We start from the raw sequence: 16,275 nt of genomic DNA, 5'->3' as shown, positions 1-16,275 counted from the left end.
TAAAATACTGCACAATCACATATTAGTTAATACACGTACACACGTATATATAGAAAGGTTTTAGCCTAAAGCCAAGCACGTTAATAGTCTTAGACTTATCCTATTAGACCGAATCATAATTTTAGGAAAAAGTCAAATTTTCGGGTCAACTGGTCAAAGTCAACCATGGTCAAAGTCAAAGTCAAAGTTCACTCTGGTCAACAGTCAAAGTCAGAGTCCACTCTGGTCAACAGTCAAAGTCAACCTAGCCTAAACTCCAAAAACCCAAAAGCCCAAAGCCCATAGTCTAAAATTTAAAAAAAATCAAACAAAACATATAGCCCACCACGATTTTGCCCAAGCCCAAATCGTGGGTCACTGTTCATCTCCTTCCTCAAACAAAACTTCCACCACCACCGACCACCACACAGCCACCACCGGCCACCCATGGTAAAAAGAAACCCCGCGGTTTGGTTCAGGGAGAAAAACCCTATCTACCCATATCAACAACGCATGATTCTGTTATACTGAAAAAAAACGACCGACGCCATTAAAGCTTTCTCAGAGCTTCCACAGGTATTGCTCGGCACCACTGAGCCACCTCCACTCAACACACAACCCTCCACACCTTACCCCACATCCTCCATGTTCAATTCCAACCATAAACTCACAACAAAACTAAACAAAACATTAATCCAAACGATCCAGAGACAGGACGGTTTGGTGCTGATTTGGGCGCCATTAGGAGCTTCAGCAGCCCACCTCCACTCAACACACAACCCTTCTAACATCAATAACATTCACAGTAACCATTTCACAGAACAAAATAAGAACCATACAAAAAAAGAACAAAGAACGGTTTGGTGCTGCTGATGGCGACGCCATCAGCCACCGGTGTCCAGACTTCGGCAGTTTAATTGCCAAGAGTCGTCCTAATTGATCAGGGGTTCAAAATGGTGTTTAACCATTAACAGAGTTGACAAAAAAATAGAAATTTGAGAAAGAACGGCATTACTGGTATGTTTAAATCGAAACCAATAAAAAAAATATAATCTAGTATGACTACTCACTGTTAAAATTGAGCGGCCGAGCGGCTCCCGAAATCGAAACCCGTCGTCTCTCATCCACGAACCGATTATCTTCCTCGTTCAAAACTCTGTTTTTTCTCGATTAAAACTCTCACTTTTTAACAAAACTCTCGTTTTGTTTTTCTAAAAAAAACTCTACGTGAGAAACCCCTATTTTCTCGTTTTTCAAACCTCCCCGAAAAACCCGGGTTTTAAACCTATCTACTTACTTACGGGCTTTTATCCTATCTACTTACTTACGGGCTTTTTTTCCAAAATCTACTGGATATTCTATTTCTGTATTCTATTTACATTATTATTATTATTATTTATTATTATTATTATTTCTAGGAAAAGCAAATAAAACACGGGGTGTTATACTATTGAAGCTTACAAGGAGCTGGATGCTGATTTCGCCGAGCTGGAGGCAGAGTACAAAGCTTTCAAAGAGGAGCATGAACGCGGGGCTTCTAGTACACCAATGGTACATGTACTGGGAGATGCATGTGATGCTCCTATCTCCTCTACACCAGCTCTGGAGGTCGTTGAGTCCCAACTTGAAGAGGTCGCTTCTGACGTGCTTGTGGATGTGGATGTTGCTGGTCTCTCTAATGTTGCAGGTGATGGGAACGCTGCAGAAGTTGAACTGGATCCCCTGTCTACTGAAAATTTGTCTGTTCTTTCTTGAATTCGTGAGTTGTGAGTGATTTGTCCTGTGTTGATATTGTATACTGTGATACATTAGAGCTGGTTTTCTAGGGTAACCTGGGCAGTTCGCCGTACTTAGTAGGTTTCTTTTGTTGTACTTTGAACGACCTGGCTTCCCGGACTATTTTGGGGAGGTCATGGGATGATGAATGGTGGCTAACTGAGTTGGATTTTCTGAGTAGACTCGGCAGCTCGGTTAGTAGACGAGCTGGAGCCTGAGTTTGGCCGGACAGTTCATTCTTTTGCCTTTATTAAATGCATGTTTCTTGTTTTTGCTTAGTTCCTTGATGCTTTGAATGTGATATTCTTAATAATGTTGTAATTGTCTGGCTGTGTATGCGACTCTTGGTAAGAGTCGGTGAGGCTAAGTAACATGTGGGCCTGAGTGAGCGTCCTGCTCTTTGATCAGTCTTGGCGTTGTAGGACCAAATAGTGAGAGGCATACTACAAAATATCGCGATAAATATCGAGATTTCAGATATGGGTATATAAATATCAAGATTTTAATTAGGATAAATACCAGTGTAAGTATCGACAATATTTGTATATATATCGCGATATTTTGACGATATAACAGGTTTTTGTTTTAATCACGATATTTTTCGGATATAATTGGTGGTGCTGGTGGCGAGGGAAAGAAAGAAATTGTAGATTACCAGTAGTAAAATAATAAATCTCTTTCAACCCTACTTCTTGTGTTGAGAATTTATGGAGCGTTATTTTCCCTAATAAGCCATAAATAAATAAATTATTGAGCTGAGACTTTGTGTTAATGATGCACTTCAAGCCTTCAATGGTGCAAAACTCGTCTCTCTTTTATCTCCAAGGAGGATGGGGTCTCCCTATACTGTAAGATGTCTTTTTCATTATCTCTTTTGATTTTTGATGCTCTACAACTAATTGATGATTACTCTTTCAATTATAACTGTTTGATACTCGAGCATTCTTTTATGAAACTTTGGGTTGCATCAGGTTTATTCATGCTACTGGTAATCTACTACTTACACCTTAAACTCAAACAATGTTTTACTGCAAACTACTTCTTACGTTTCTCTTTTGCATTTATAGGATCAATGTCCATGGACTATTATGAAACTCTTGGTGTTAGCAAGGATGCAACTGCACCTGAAATCAAGAAAGCTTACCATCGAGTATGTTTTCATCTTATGAAATACCCGTCTTCTTTCACTGTCCTTTACTTAATTTTTACTGGTTTTTTATGGAACTCTTGTAACTCTATGCTTCTGTAGCTTGCAAAGAGGCTCCATCCAGATAAAAACAAAGATGATGCTAATGCCAAAAGAATGTTTCAACAACTTCAAAAAGCTTATGAGGTATTATATTCTACCATATAGCGGAGATGTTCATTCTTTTCCATTGATCATATGACTATATGGACTAGGGTAAAGAATGTTTACATAGGTATCAGGTACTCCCCTCTTTACTTTGGGGCCGAAAAGCTGTTTCTTAGGGCCATTTGAAGTGCTTGGTTACCAATTTGTAGGATTCCTAAAAAATTCGATTCTCTCCTCCTGTTCTTTATCAATGATCAACATCCCTTTTTCCACTGCCACTACTACCATTGTTGCCAGTTTTGTTACCTACTATGAGCCTGATATTCTATCTTTCAATTATCTGCTTGAGGCGCGTCATATTTTTTGGAGCATTCCACAGTTGTACAGAAAGTTCTCCATTCGTAATTGTAAATGAACAGATTCTACTTGGCTCTAGTCTGCTTGGGTTCCTTGGTGTTTTTGAAATTTATTCTTGTGATTCTTGTTTCTCAAATTTTGCAAACGGATGTGTAATTGTGTGTTTATGTTGTGCCTAAGGCGCATCCGCACATGCTAACTAACTTTTGGTTACACTTCATACTTGCATCTGCAGAGAAAATGGCAAACTTGTTTGTGTACGTATTAACAAGTGGTCTCCTGTGCTGTTTTGTAGGTCTTAGGAGACAAAAATATGCAATTTGTGTATGATCAGGTATTTCATTTAAATTATTTAAGGTTACTTCAACCACAATTTGGACAGTTGATTGATTAACCTACACGTTTGATGATATATGATGAGAGATTGATGAAAATGTGTTTATTTATGTTGTTCAGTAGACAAGTTTAAGCGTCGGAATTTTAAAGTGAGAACCTTTTTTAAGTTTTGACGAATGCAAGCACCACTTGGGTCCCCATCTTCTCTGTCTAGGTGATTCTTGAAATGAGAGTAAGGTCTTCTTTGTGGTTATGGAACAGGTTGGTCTTTTGTTTAAAGATTGGTTAATTCCGATCACAAGCCCGGATGCCAATTTTGAACTTGACTGTTATTGTTTGATGTTGTTAATATTTGGATACTTGACTATTAGAATTAAATGTAGAAAAAACGCCAGACACAATTAAGGCAACGTTGGAATTTGAGTTATAGGACCACGTACTTGATTCATGTATTTTTAAATATGAATCATCAAATTTAATTATATTTTGGTTTGATGTATATATTAAATTATTTTCGTTTGTGTTAAATGAGATTAGAAATGCCAAAGGGATTTGATATCGGGTGGGACCACGTTATCTGTATCTCTGGAAATAAAAATGGGACACAGTGCAAATACTGTGATAAGATTTTAGATGGAGGTGGCATTACAAGGCTTAAAGTACATTTTGGCGGAGGAAGCAAAAATGTTGAGAAATGCTCGAAGTGTGGAAAGGAAATTTGAGACATGTTCCGACAAGTAATTGAGTCCGGAATTGAGAAAAGAACGTGTTAAAGGTACAAATCACTGTGTTATTCACAATTATGGAGATAAATACAGCAAATGATGGTAATGTTTTACGAAATGAAAGAAACAATATCTTACAACGTATTAAAGATACTATAGAGAAAATATGTGTTAACTCTGACATTATGGAATATAAAGTAAAAGAAATTTAACAAAGGCTAGCAATCCATAATGAAGGCATAAACTCGAGCTCTTCCACATGTGAGTTCAAAATGTTACAAGATAATTTGTTGTATCTCATGTACTGTAATTTCATTTTGTGTAACTTTCATTTATTTTGTTATGGAAGCGGATATTTAATGTGTTTGTTAAATATCTTGGAAGTGGGGTAGTGGAGCATATATATACATATCTTGGAAATGTTGAATAAATGAGAGTTGTATTATTTTAATTTTCAGGTTATAACAGGATTTAAGTTTATGAAATGTCGAAAATATAGAGGAAATTCTGCCGAAATTTTTGTAAGATTTTTCTGTCTCTGTGTAGTTTGGGTTTTGCTTAGTTGGTCTGTATCACGTTCTGAGTTTTGTAATAATTGTAAATGCCACGTGTCTTTAGTATTCAGTGATTGTTTTGTTGTTTTCTTGTTATCTTCATTCTCTTATCTCTTATCTCTCTGGAAATGTTAGGGCTAGTTGTTCTTGTGTGCGTGCATCTGTACTGAAGATTCATATGTGAAGGAATCATCATAAGAAAAGATGATGAATTCAGTCTCAGCAGAAAACGTCTATGAAATCAATGAGAGTTATATTGATAAAAACATGGGAATAATGATGGTCAATGGTCCGAATGAGACGATGGGTAAGGTCCTAGAATTCTTGCAAGAGGCAAAGGATCATGATCATAGAAAAGGATAGGATTTTCTTAATTAAGTGTTGTTTGTTGGGAAGTATTTTGCGGAATCACCCTTTGCTTACATGCTAAAGGCTCTGGATCTTCTTGAGTACCTTCTTTTCATCAAGGGTGAGGATGAACCAAGATCATTCTATTCTGTTTTATTTATGCTTCCCCTATTGTCCCAAATAACAACCTCTATTAAAGGATGTAAAATCCTGGCTTCAACCAAAGGGCTGCAATATGTTGTAGATTGCCTGATCAAGATGATGGATGCGGTTTATGGCGATTGATGGGAGGATACTAGTGGGAGTATGGTTTTGGCAAGTGATGTACTTGAACACGCCCTATTGACACCGATGAAGTGGATTGGAGTTATGTTGGTCGCGTCTCAAGGCGTTAGAGTGTTGGATATACTCTATATGCGAGGCATCTATGGACATCGGGGTTGCAGGCCTTCACGCTCTTATCATGGATTCAATCACAACGAAGATCTAATAGATCGCTTATATGATTGAACGCTTAGTGCAAGTGCAACAAGTATTGTAATATGTAGAAAAAAAATTTAAGATTCATTGTTAAATAATGAAAAGTCAATGTAATATGTAGGAATTATGAGGTGTATTTTTGAGCATTAGAGAGTAATTTATATTAAAAGTACGACTGTGAGGGAATAATATATTTATATATATTATGCACGTGTCCAACACGAATCAGGAAAACTTATGGAAGATCGTTACAACATAACACCTCGTCCAGAACGAGGTGATAACCTCCAGGACTCATGATAGATTGTTACAACATAACATCTCGTCTAGAATGAGGTGACAACCTCCAGGACTCATGACAGATCGTTACAACATAACACCTCGTTCAGAATGAGGTGACAACCTGGCACATGCACGCAACGGGCAGTAACGCTCAACGTAGCTATGTTGGTTAAAGCCATAACATCAGTTGCGCTAATGAATACACTGTCTAAAAGCTCATTTATTCTCATCAAGACAGGGACCTGAGTTGACGGAGAAAAGAGGGAAGCATTGGGTACTTACCTACATAGTACAAAATATCCCGATATATCGCGATATTTGGGGATATCTATCCAGATTTCAGAGAAAGATATATAAATATAACGATATGTTCAGAGATATATACGACTGTAAATATCGGTGATATTTTGATGATATTTGCGATATTTGGCGTATTTGGCAATATTTTGTGTATATAACAATTTTATTTAATATTTACCATTATATTTCAAATAAATATAAATAATGTATCATGATATATCAAGAAATACTCACAATATTCACGATATTTGTCGATATTTTGGATATATCCACGATATTTGTATGTGAAACAATCTCAAATATCTCCAAAGAGAGAGATATATCCACGATACATATCCAGAAATTGAATATTGATAAATACCCATATCCTGATATTTTGTACTATGCTTACCTATAAAATAGAGGAGAGAAACTACGTCTGGCTTGATTCAAGTTCATCACAAAAACTTGATACGTAGGCAGCTCGTCCCAAAGCGAGCTCAGTCAAAACTCGACCCATTACAATCTTCCCCATTATTCACACTTGTAAGGACTGATCAAATTCAACCTTTACAATGACCACATTTAAAGAAAATATAATTAATTTGTGGATATTTATCGATATTTGTCGATATATTGTGATATATCCACGATATTTGCAGTCAAAAATACCCACACATAGTCTGTAGATATTTGTCGATATTTATCGATATATCTCGATATATCCACGATATTTGCAGATATCCCAATGTAATATATCCCCACACAGGGGGATATATCCACGATACATATCCATAAATCAGAGGTTGATATTTTGCCATATCCTGATATTTGGTACTATGGTGAGAGGTACTAAGGCTCTGTAACTTGGGAGGTCAGGGGAACGTCGTGTGTATATGAGGTGTTCTCCCTTGCGGAGTGTTCTGGTGAGAGAGGATCGCAGCACGTGCATGACACGTGTAGGAATATGAACAGCTAGAGATACCAAAATGATAGTTGCTAGGTGGTCTGTTGTTTGGCGTCTCGATGTAGTTATGATGTGCCTTGGGAAGGTATGCAACTTGAACATAAAAAGAATTGTTGCTAGAAGTTCAAGGGTATTTGCTCTAACTCTTCTTTAAGCTGTTCTCCAACGTGCTTGTCTTTATTCTTTGCTCATTGCAGGTAAGTGTCTTTCATTGTTTTCCCTTCTTCATGGTGCTTGTCTTTGTTCTTTGCTCGTTTTGTGTTAGTTCGCTGAATGTTGGGTTGTTTGTAGAATATACTATGGCCAGGCGACGTGGAAGTGTTGCTGATGATGGAGGGGTGAGGGAAGCCTCCCCCCTCGTGATGGAGGAGATAGAATTTGAGCCTCGTCGTGAATGCGATCGTGGCAAACGTAAGGCGGTTGCTCCTAATCCAAAAAGTAGAAAACGATCTAAAGTTGCAGGTCGCTCTACTGGAGGTATTGTGCTCAAGTCCCCTAGTCGTAGGGATGGGGCCGACTTGACTGCTGAGGAACATGGCGACCTGGGTCAAGGCCAAAGTGTTGCTGGTGAAAGCTCTGCGCAGCATGTCGGCGACCTGGGGAGCGAGTTCTTCTACGTTGGGAAGACGGGGAAGAAGCGTATGGTCAAACACTCAAACGCTCTAACTGTAGCTTCCACTCAGCACCCATAGCGACCTACATTCTGGAAGGGATTGTACTGGATGGTGATATGGCAGAGCTTGAAGATGAAGATCTGGGGACGATTTTGGGGACCATGGATATGGCTTGTTGTTTGGTGAGCTCTTCATTTTTTTTTTTTTTTGTCGTTTAACTGACGAATCTAACATTGGTGTTTTATTTGTAGTTCCTTGCTGGGTATGATAAGTTGAAAGATATTGTTCAACGTGCTAACAATGGTGAAAATGTGAAGACCAAGCTGATACGCATGCGAGATGAATGGGAGACTGACAAGAAGAAATTGAAGGCTATGATGAAAAAGCACCAGGACGTTGTTGATGAGAGGTCGGTGCTGGTCAGTTCGATGATTGACTTGCGAGAGAAGCTAGCGGTAGTGACGGAGTACGCTAAGCATTGCCAGGGCATTGCACGAATGGCGTAGGGCGTATACGACCAGGTATGCGGAGAATATGCAGTACTGGAAGAGAAGTACTTGCAGCTGAAAGAGGAGTGTGGTCGTGGGGCTCTGGGTACGAGTATGTGTCGTACCAAGAGATGTGAGGAACGCTCTTTCGACCAGTGCTGCTCCCGCTGTGCCTGTTGATAATAAACACATTGTTCCTGGTTCTTGACTATGGTTGCTGGATTTGTATTCTTGGATGTAAGTTGTGAAATATTTTGAATGTTTTGTCTGTTATTATCTCTGTAAGAGAGTAATAACAATAGAATTGGTTTCCCAGGCTTGCCCGGCGGTTAAATCTTCTTTTTAGTTACAAAGATCTTGAAATTTAATCTGGTTTCCCCGCCGATGTGGCGATTCGATAGTTTTCAGAACTTGTATTCGGATCGATCTGGATTTCTAGGTAGTCCCAGCAGATCGGTGGATTTATGAATTGGTTTCCTGAGTGTATTCAGGCAGTTCACATGTTGAATGTTAAGGAATGCATGTATTCTGCTTATGTTCAACTGCTTTTGCATATTGTTTTGACCTTTCATCGTTGTAGCCTAGGAGTGTAGGTCTACAATAAATAAGGCATGTAGAGGCTGAGAAGCCTAAGAATTAGCTTAAGGAAGTGTTCTGCTCGTAGAGAGCATTCTCCCTGAGTTGATCCTAGAGTTGTAGGTCCTCAACTAGTGAGAATTGGATAGGCTATAGAGCCAATGATCTCAAGAGAGCATGCTATCTTAAGAAAGCGTGATGCTCGTAGAGAGCGTTCTCACTGAGTTGATCCTAGAGTTGTAGGTCCTCAACTAGTGAGAATTGGATAGGCTATGGATCCAATGAGCTCAAGAGAGCGTGTTAGCTTAAGAAAGTGTGCTACTCGTAGAGACCGTTCTCACTGAGTTGATCCTAGAGTTGTAGGTCCTCAACTAGTGAGAATTGGAGAGGCTATGGAGCCAATGAGCTCAAGAGACCGTGTTAGCTTAAGAAAGCGTGCTGCTCGTAGAGAGCGTTCTCACTGAGTTGATCCTAGAGTTGTAGGTCCTCAACTAGTGAGAATTGGAGAGGCTATGGAGCCAATGAGCTAAAGAGAGCGTGTTAGCTTAAGAAAGTGTGCTGCTCATAGAGAGCGTTCTCACTGAGTTGATCCTAGAGTTGTAGGTCCTCAACTAGTGAGAATTGGAGAGGCTATGGAGCCAATGAGCTCAAGAGAGAATGTTGTGAGGTTGTGAACGTTTGAACCTCGTGAGAGTGTTTGTAGTCGCATATGTTGGTGGCTCGTAGAAAGCGAGCTCCGCGTCTGTTGGTGAACTTGAACGGAGCAGGCTGTAATGAAAACCATAAGTAAAATATACATGTAGTTCCTGTAAATAAGAATATGATTTCCACCACATGACAATTTTATTGATAAAATTTCTTTAACAAATATGTGTTCTATGGACGTGGTAGTGTTTTTCCCTCTTGGGTCTTTATCCAGTACGCTCCATTTCCGATGACTCGTTCCACTATGTAAGGGGCCTCCCATGTTGGTGCCAGTTTAGAGTCATCTTGAGTCTTTTTCAAAACTAAGTCACCAGGTTGAAAAGATTGAGGATTGACTCGCTTATTGTATGAGTTCTTTAGAGTCTGATGATATGCTGCCACTCTGATGGTTACTAGGTCGCGTCATTCTTCGAGTAAATCGACCTCTCGAGCCAGAATGGCGTCATTATGGCCTGATTCGACGATCTCGGATTGAGTCGTTGTGATGGTCAGTTCGGTGGGAATAACTGCCTCCGTACCATAACATAGTGAGAATGGTGACTTGCCTGTGCTAGAGCGAGCTATAGTGCAGTGAGCCCATAATATATTCTCCAATTGATTTGGCCATTGACTCTTGTTCTTTTCAATCTTCTTCTTCAAATTTTCCAGAATTGCTTTATTACTGGCCTCTGCATGGCCATTGCTTTGGCTTTATTGCTGGCCTCTGCATGGCCATTGCTTTGGGCGTACTAGGGAGTGGAGAATGCATGAATGACCTTCCACTTTGCTAGAAACTCTTTGACTGTTTTTCCTTTGAACTGAGAGCCATTGTCCATCACCAGTGTGTAGGGTAGACCAAATCTGGTGATGATGTGTGTCCAGATAAAGTTTTTGACGTGTGACTCTTTGACATGAGCTAAGGGGATCACTTCGACCCATTTAGTGAAGTAATCGGGTGCGGCTAAGACGAATCGAAAGCCAGTGTTTTTTTGTGGGATGAATGGACCCATGATATCCAAACCCCACATGTGAAATGGCCAAGGGATGACGATGTTGATCAATTCGCGAGCTGGCTGGATGATGTTGTGGCCAAAAGTCTGGCATTTGATGCATTTGAGTACGAACTTCTTGGCATCGACTTGCATTCGCGGCCAAAAGTAACCTTGGGAAATTGTCTTGTGAGCCAAAGAGCTACCTCCAGCATGGTTCCCACATTCTCCCTCATGGATCTCAGCAAAGATCAGCTGACCTTGTTCTGGGTTTACGCACATCAAGTGAGGTCCGCCAGCAGATTTTCTGAAAAGCTTGTTGTTTATCAGGCAGTATTGACGTGCCTGATATTGAACTTGTCTGGCTTTGGCACGATCTTCTGGGATTGTGCCATGTTGGATGTACTCTATGATAGGTTGCATTCATGTTTGACTCATCTGAATGTTAGAGAGTGGGCATAGGTCGGTGACTTCCAGGACGTGCTCAGCTTGGTAAGCAGGTCGGTCAACTACTTCGATGAGTAATTGTCTAGGGGCGCAGTTCGGCGTTTGAGTAGCCAGGTAAGCTAAACTGTCTGTGTGGCGATTTTCGTCACGCAAGAAGTGGTGTATGGTGGTTGTCTTAAAAGAAGGGATTAACTGATAAACAATTTAAAGGTATTTAGCGAGGTTACCTTAATGGGTAGTGTACTCTTTAGCAATCTGGCGAACAACCAATTGTGAGTCACTAAAGACTTTTAGTTCCTGGACACCGAGCTGTAGTGTCGTTCTCAGTCCCATAATACAAAATATCCCGATATATCGTGATATTTGGGGATATCTATCCAGATTTCAGAGAAAGATATATAAATATAACGATATGTTCAGAGATATATACGACTGTAAATATCGGTGATATTTCGATGATATTTGCGATATTTGGCGATATTTGGCAATATTTTGTGTATATAACAATTTTATTTAATATTTACCATTATATTTCAAATAAATATAAATAATGTATCATGATATATCAAGAAATACTCACAATATCCACGATATTTGTCGATATTTTGGATATATCCATGATATTTGTATGTGAAACAATGTCAAATATCTCCAAAGAGAGATATATTCACGATACATATCCAGAAATTGAATATCGATAAATACCCATATCCTGATATTTTGTACTATGCTTACCTATAAAACAGAGGAGAGGAACTACGTCTGGCTTGATTCAAGTTCATCACAAAAACTTGATACGTAGGCAGCTCGTCCCAAAGCGAGCTCAGTCAAAACTCGACCCATCACAATCTTCCCCATTATTCACACTTGTAAGGACTGATCAAATTCAACCTTTACAATGACCACATTTAAAGAAAATATAATTAATTTGTGGATATTTATCGATATTTGTGGATATTTATCGATATTTGTCGATATATCGTGATATATCCACGATATTTGCAGTCAGAAATACCCACACATAGTCTGTAGATATTTGTCGATATTTATCGATATATCTCGATATATCCACGATATTTGCAGATATCCCAATGTAATATATCCCCACACAGGGGGATATATCCACGATACATATCCATAAATCAGAGGTCGATATTTTGCCATATCCTGATATTTTGTACTATGCTCAGTCCCATAATTAGAGCTTCGTACTCTGCTTCGTTGTTAGAGGTCACAAAATCGATGCAAACTGACTTCTCAACCATAGTGCCTTCAGGTGACACTAGGACGACTCCGATTCCACTTCCTCCGGGATTGCTATAACCATCCACAAAGAGTGACCATGCTGAGTTGTCTTGCTTTCTGGTGAATGGGACATCTGTTGCTGGCTCCCAGTTCAAGTCGTCTACTGGAAAGTCTGCTAGGAAGTCAGCAACGACCTTCCCTTTCTGGGAGGTTCACGAGACGAACTCGACATGATGTTCCTTGAGTTCCTCTGCCCATACAGCCATGCGAGTTGTCTTGTTGTCTTTGAGAAGGATCTTCTTCAATGGGAGATCGGTGAGTACCTTGATTGGATGTGCTTGAAAATAGGGTATGAACTTCCTTGCAGTAAGGCTAGTACTGCTTTTTCAATATAGGAGTAGTTCTTTTCAGCTGGGGATAACGTCTTACTTGTGAAGTAGATTAGCTTCTCTGAGTTATTGTCCTCTTTAATTTGAAGAGAACCGAGCTAATAGCAAAGTCAGACACTGCAAGGTAGAGCCCCAACGTTTCACCATCTGTTGGTTTTGCTAGGGCGGGCGGTGTTGTCAGGTATTCTTTGAGAGTAGAGAACGCTTGGTGGCACTGGTCGCTCCATAAAAACTGTTCTCCCTTTTTGAGAATCTGTAGGAAAGGTCGGCACTTGTTTGATATTCTCAATATGAATCGGTTGAGAGGTGCCACCATTCCTGACAATTTTTGTATTTGCTTCTTTATTTGTGGATCGGGTATCTCCAAGAACGCTCTGATCTGGTCTGGATTAGCCACAATTCCATGTTGTGATACTTGATACCCAAGGAACTTCCCGGAAGATGCTCCAAAAAGGCATTTTTCGGGATTCAGTCGCATCCGAGTTCGGCGTAATCCGGAGAACGCCTGTTCGAGGTGGTTTAGGTGATCAACCACTTTCTTGCTCTTGACCACCATGTCGTCGATATAGACTTCCATGGTGTCACCTAACATGTTCTAGAACATGTCCGTGACGAACCGTTGGTAGGTCGCTCCAGCGTTCTTGAGGCCGAACGGGAGGACGTTGTAGCAGTAGATTCCCTGTTCGGTGATGAATGAAGTTTTCTCATGATCTTCTTCTGCGAGTGGGATCTGATTGTACCCACTATATGCATCAATAAATGACAAGAGCTCGTGGCTACAGATCTGATCCACAAGTCGGTCAATTCTGGGTAAAGGGAAGCTATCTATAGGTGTTTCTTGGTTGACGTTGGTGAAGTCAACGCAAAGACAAACTGTGCCGTTCTTTTTTGGGACTGTTACGATATTAGCGATCCATTCTGGGTAATCGACCTTTCGGATGAAGCCTACCTGTTTGAGTTTGTCGATCTCATCATTAATTGCTTTTTGAAATCTCAGGAATAGTTTCCTAGGTCGTTGACAAACTAGCCTAGCATTGGGGTTGACGTTTAAATTATGACATGCAACATTAGGATCTATACCAGGCACATCGATGTACGACCAAGTGAAGACGTTTTTATTCATTGATAAAAAGTTTACAAGCTGAGCCTTGAGTATATAGTCAAGGTTAGCCCCTACATAGACGAACTTGGGATTGCCTTCTGTTCCCAAGTTCACTTTCTCCTTTTCTTCAATATGAACTGTTGCTTTAGATTCTGAAGCGACCTCGGCGGTGCTAGTCTCAGGTGATGCTTTCTCGACCTGAGGAACAGAGGTCGTGACAACGGGATCTGGGACGACCTCTGTGGTTACGACAATAGGGGCTGATGCCAGCTCTGTGGTCATGACAACAGGGGCTTGGGCGACCCCTATTGACTGGAGAGTAAGAGTTGGAGCGACCTCTGAGGTCCTGACTCATGGAGCGACTTTGTTGACAGAGCCCCCAGCGTTCTGTTGTGGCGCTTTGGTTTTGACCACAGCGATGAAGTCCTTGGCCATTTTGGTGCTAGCGAGCTCACTGGTGGTTCGAACTGAATCCCCAGCGGTCTTGTTTGCTGAAAGAATTTGATTGCAATGATAAGCTTCGAGTTGGTTGCTACGAAGCTCCATCATACCTCTAGGGCCTGGAAAACGGAGTACTTGATGGAGTGTGGATGGTATTGCTTGCATTTGATGGATCCAACGATGTCCTAGGATGGCATTGTAGGACGATTTGGCATCCAGAACGCTGAACCGCGTGGTGATACTGACTTTGTCTTCTCGGGACCCAACCGAGACGGGGGGTATGATGTCACCAATTGGGTCGGCTCGAGAGCTATTGAATCCGTAGAGAGGGGCAATTGGATCGATGAAGACCGACTTGGGGAAGTTCATCTCTCTGATGGTATGGTAAAACAAAATGTTACATGAACTACCTGGATCTACCAGGACACGTTTGACTGTCCAGTCGTTGATTTTGACGTGGACAACTAGGGCATCATTATGGGGGAGGGAAACCTTGTTGAGGTCGGCCTCCGTGAAAGTTATGTCGCCTGAATTGCGACCTGAACTGCGTGGAGCAGGTGTTACCTGAAAGGAGAACTGATAGACTTCCTGGAGAGCGCCTATGCGTCTCCTCTTTTCTCTAGTGGATGAAACAGAATCATCCTGGAACGTAATCATGTTGATCGTCTTGTCATTGTCTCTATCAGAGGAGTGTTGACGATGGTCATGATGGGAGCGGTCGTTGGGACATCCTCTGCTACGGGAGCGAGCTTGATTATGGTGACGAGCTGGAGACCTGCTACGTTATCGGCGAGCCATGAGCTTATGGCGCAGGTCGCCATCAGCGATATTGATATAATGCTTGATATGACCGGACTCAACAAGGTCCTGGAGGTAGTGCTTGAGCCCCCAGCACTCGTCGATGTCATGACATTTTGCTTTATAGAAGGCACAGTAGGGCTTTCCTGGTCGATCTTCTAGCTGCCGAACCGTAGGTCGATAATAGGATGCTTTCTTGATTTTCTCTAGTATGTAACTGGGAGATCAAGTAAGAACAGCGAACTCACGGTTGTGGTTCGCTCTGTCGCCTGAGTTCTGGCCGTTCTGTCTGGGACGCTTCTTGGAAGGTGGGGCATCATCAGATATTGCTGCCACCTCTTGTTCTTCTGTGAGGCCTTGACGTTTCAAGCCTTCTTGCAACTTGATGTACTTGTCAACTCGAGCGTATAGCTCGGACAACATTTCTGGACGTTCTTTCATAAGCCATCTGGAGAGCGTTGTGTTATGCACACGGCAGGCGTTGGAGAATGCCAATGTGGCAAATGACTCTTTGAGGCCGCTCTCTATGCATAACGGTTTGGTTTTGAACCGACCTAAGAAGGCGCAGATGGTTTCATTTTCGCCTAGGGAAAGCTGGAAGAGTGAATTGAGATCAGTTTTTTTACGCTTATTGTGGACGTACTGGCTGGCGAAGAGATCGGTGAGATGCTCGAAATTCTTTATCGAGTCTGGCTCGAGTGAAAATAACCAATCAAGCGCGCCATCTTTAAGACTGGCTGGAAACAAATGGCAGTGGAGATAGTTGAACTCCTGAGCACTATAAAGTGCAAGGCTTTGAATGTAGCAAGCCACATGTTGACCAAGACATGTGCTGCTATCATACATTGCAAAACGTGGCTGGATGTCTGGAGGAGAAGCTTTACTAAGTACCTCAGCAGTGAACGGGGACGCGCGATATATCTTTAGCATCTTTTGAACGATCTGGGTGGCGTCTTTCTTAACTGCACTTTGATCGATCCTTTGTGACAGCTCGTTAATTTGCTGATTAACCTCGTTAATATCGTCCTCTGCTATGGCACCAGGTGGATTTTGCATGTCCACTTGTGCACGCAAAGCAACATTCTCCTGCCTGAGCAGGGTAATGTGCTCGTTCATTGTACCTAA

At 41.1% G+C, this 16,275-nt stretch overlaps 3 protein-coding genes across 10 annotated transcripts in view; 1 reads left to right on the top strand and 2 right to left on the bottom strand.

Moving 5' to 3' along the window:
• The window catches only part of LOC147513617 (membrane steroid-binding protein 1-like), a 48,985-nt gene that overhangs the window by 27,741 nt on the left and 4,969 nt on the right, over nucleotides 1-16,275 (bottom strand). The window lies entirely within an intron of this gene.
• On the top strand, nucleotides 2,338-8,788 carry LOC147513619 (chaperone protein dnaJ 6-like). Of its 8 annotated transcripts, XR_015215558.1 has the most exons (8): nucleotides 2,338-2,603; nucleotides 2,727-2,743; nucleotides 2,823-2,905; nucleotides 3,005-3,088; nucleotides 3,702-3,740; nucleotides 4,280-4,517; nucleotides 4,926-4,988; nucleotides 5,157-5,711. XR_015215558.1 is itself a non-coding variant. In XM_086596776.1 (7 exons), exons 1-7 carry the CDS (start codon nucleotides 2,527-2,529, stop codon nucleotides 5,160-5,162), a joined length of 369 nt encoding a protein of 122 aa, XP_086452902.1. In that variant the 5' UTR covers nucleotides 2,338-2,526; the 3' UTR covers nucleotides 5,163-5,711. The 8 variants fall into 8 exon arrangements, 5 of the variants coding, with proteins under 5 accessions (XP_086452902.1, XP_086452901.1, XP_086452904.1 ...); XR_015215560.1 differs by lacking the exons at nucleotides 4,280-4,517; nucleotides 4,926-4,988; nucleotides 5,157-5,711 and adding exons at nucleotides 7,669-8,173; nucleotides 8,243-8,788; XR_015215559.1 differs by lacking the exon at nucleotides 4,926-4,988.
• On the bottom strand, nucleotides 14,263-15,009 carry LOC147513618 (uncharacterized). Its single transcript, XM_086598933.1, has one exon. It carries the CDS (start codon nucleotides 15,007-15,009, stop codon nucleotides 14,263-14,265), a length of 747 nt encoding a protein of 248 aa, XP_086455059.1.

This window comes from Coptis chinensis, chromosome 3, assembly GCF_015680905.1.
Source record: "Coptis chinensis isolate HL-2020 chromosome 3, ASM1568090v1, whole genome shotgun sequence".
Taxonomy (NCBI): Eukaryota; Viridiplantae; Streptophyta; class Magnoliopsida; order Ranunculales; family Ranunculaceae; genus Coptis; species Coptis chinensis.
This window is presented reverse-complemented; position numbering and strand designations above follow the sequence as displayed.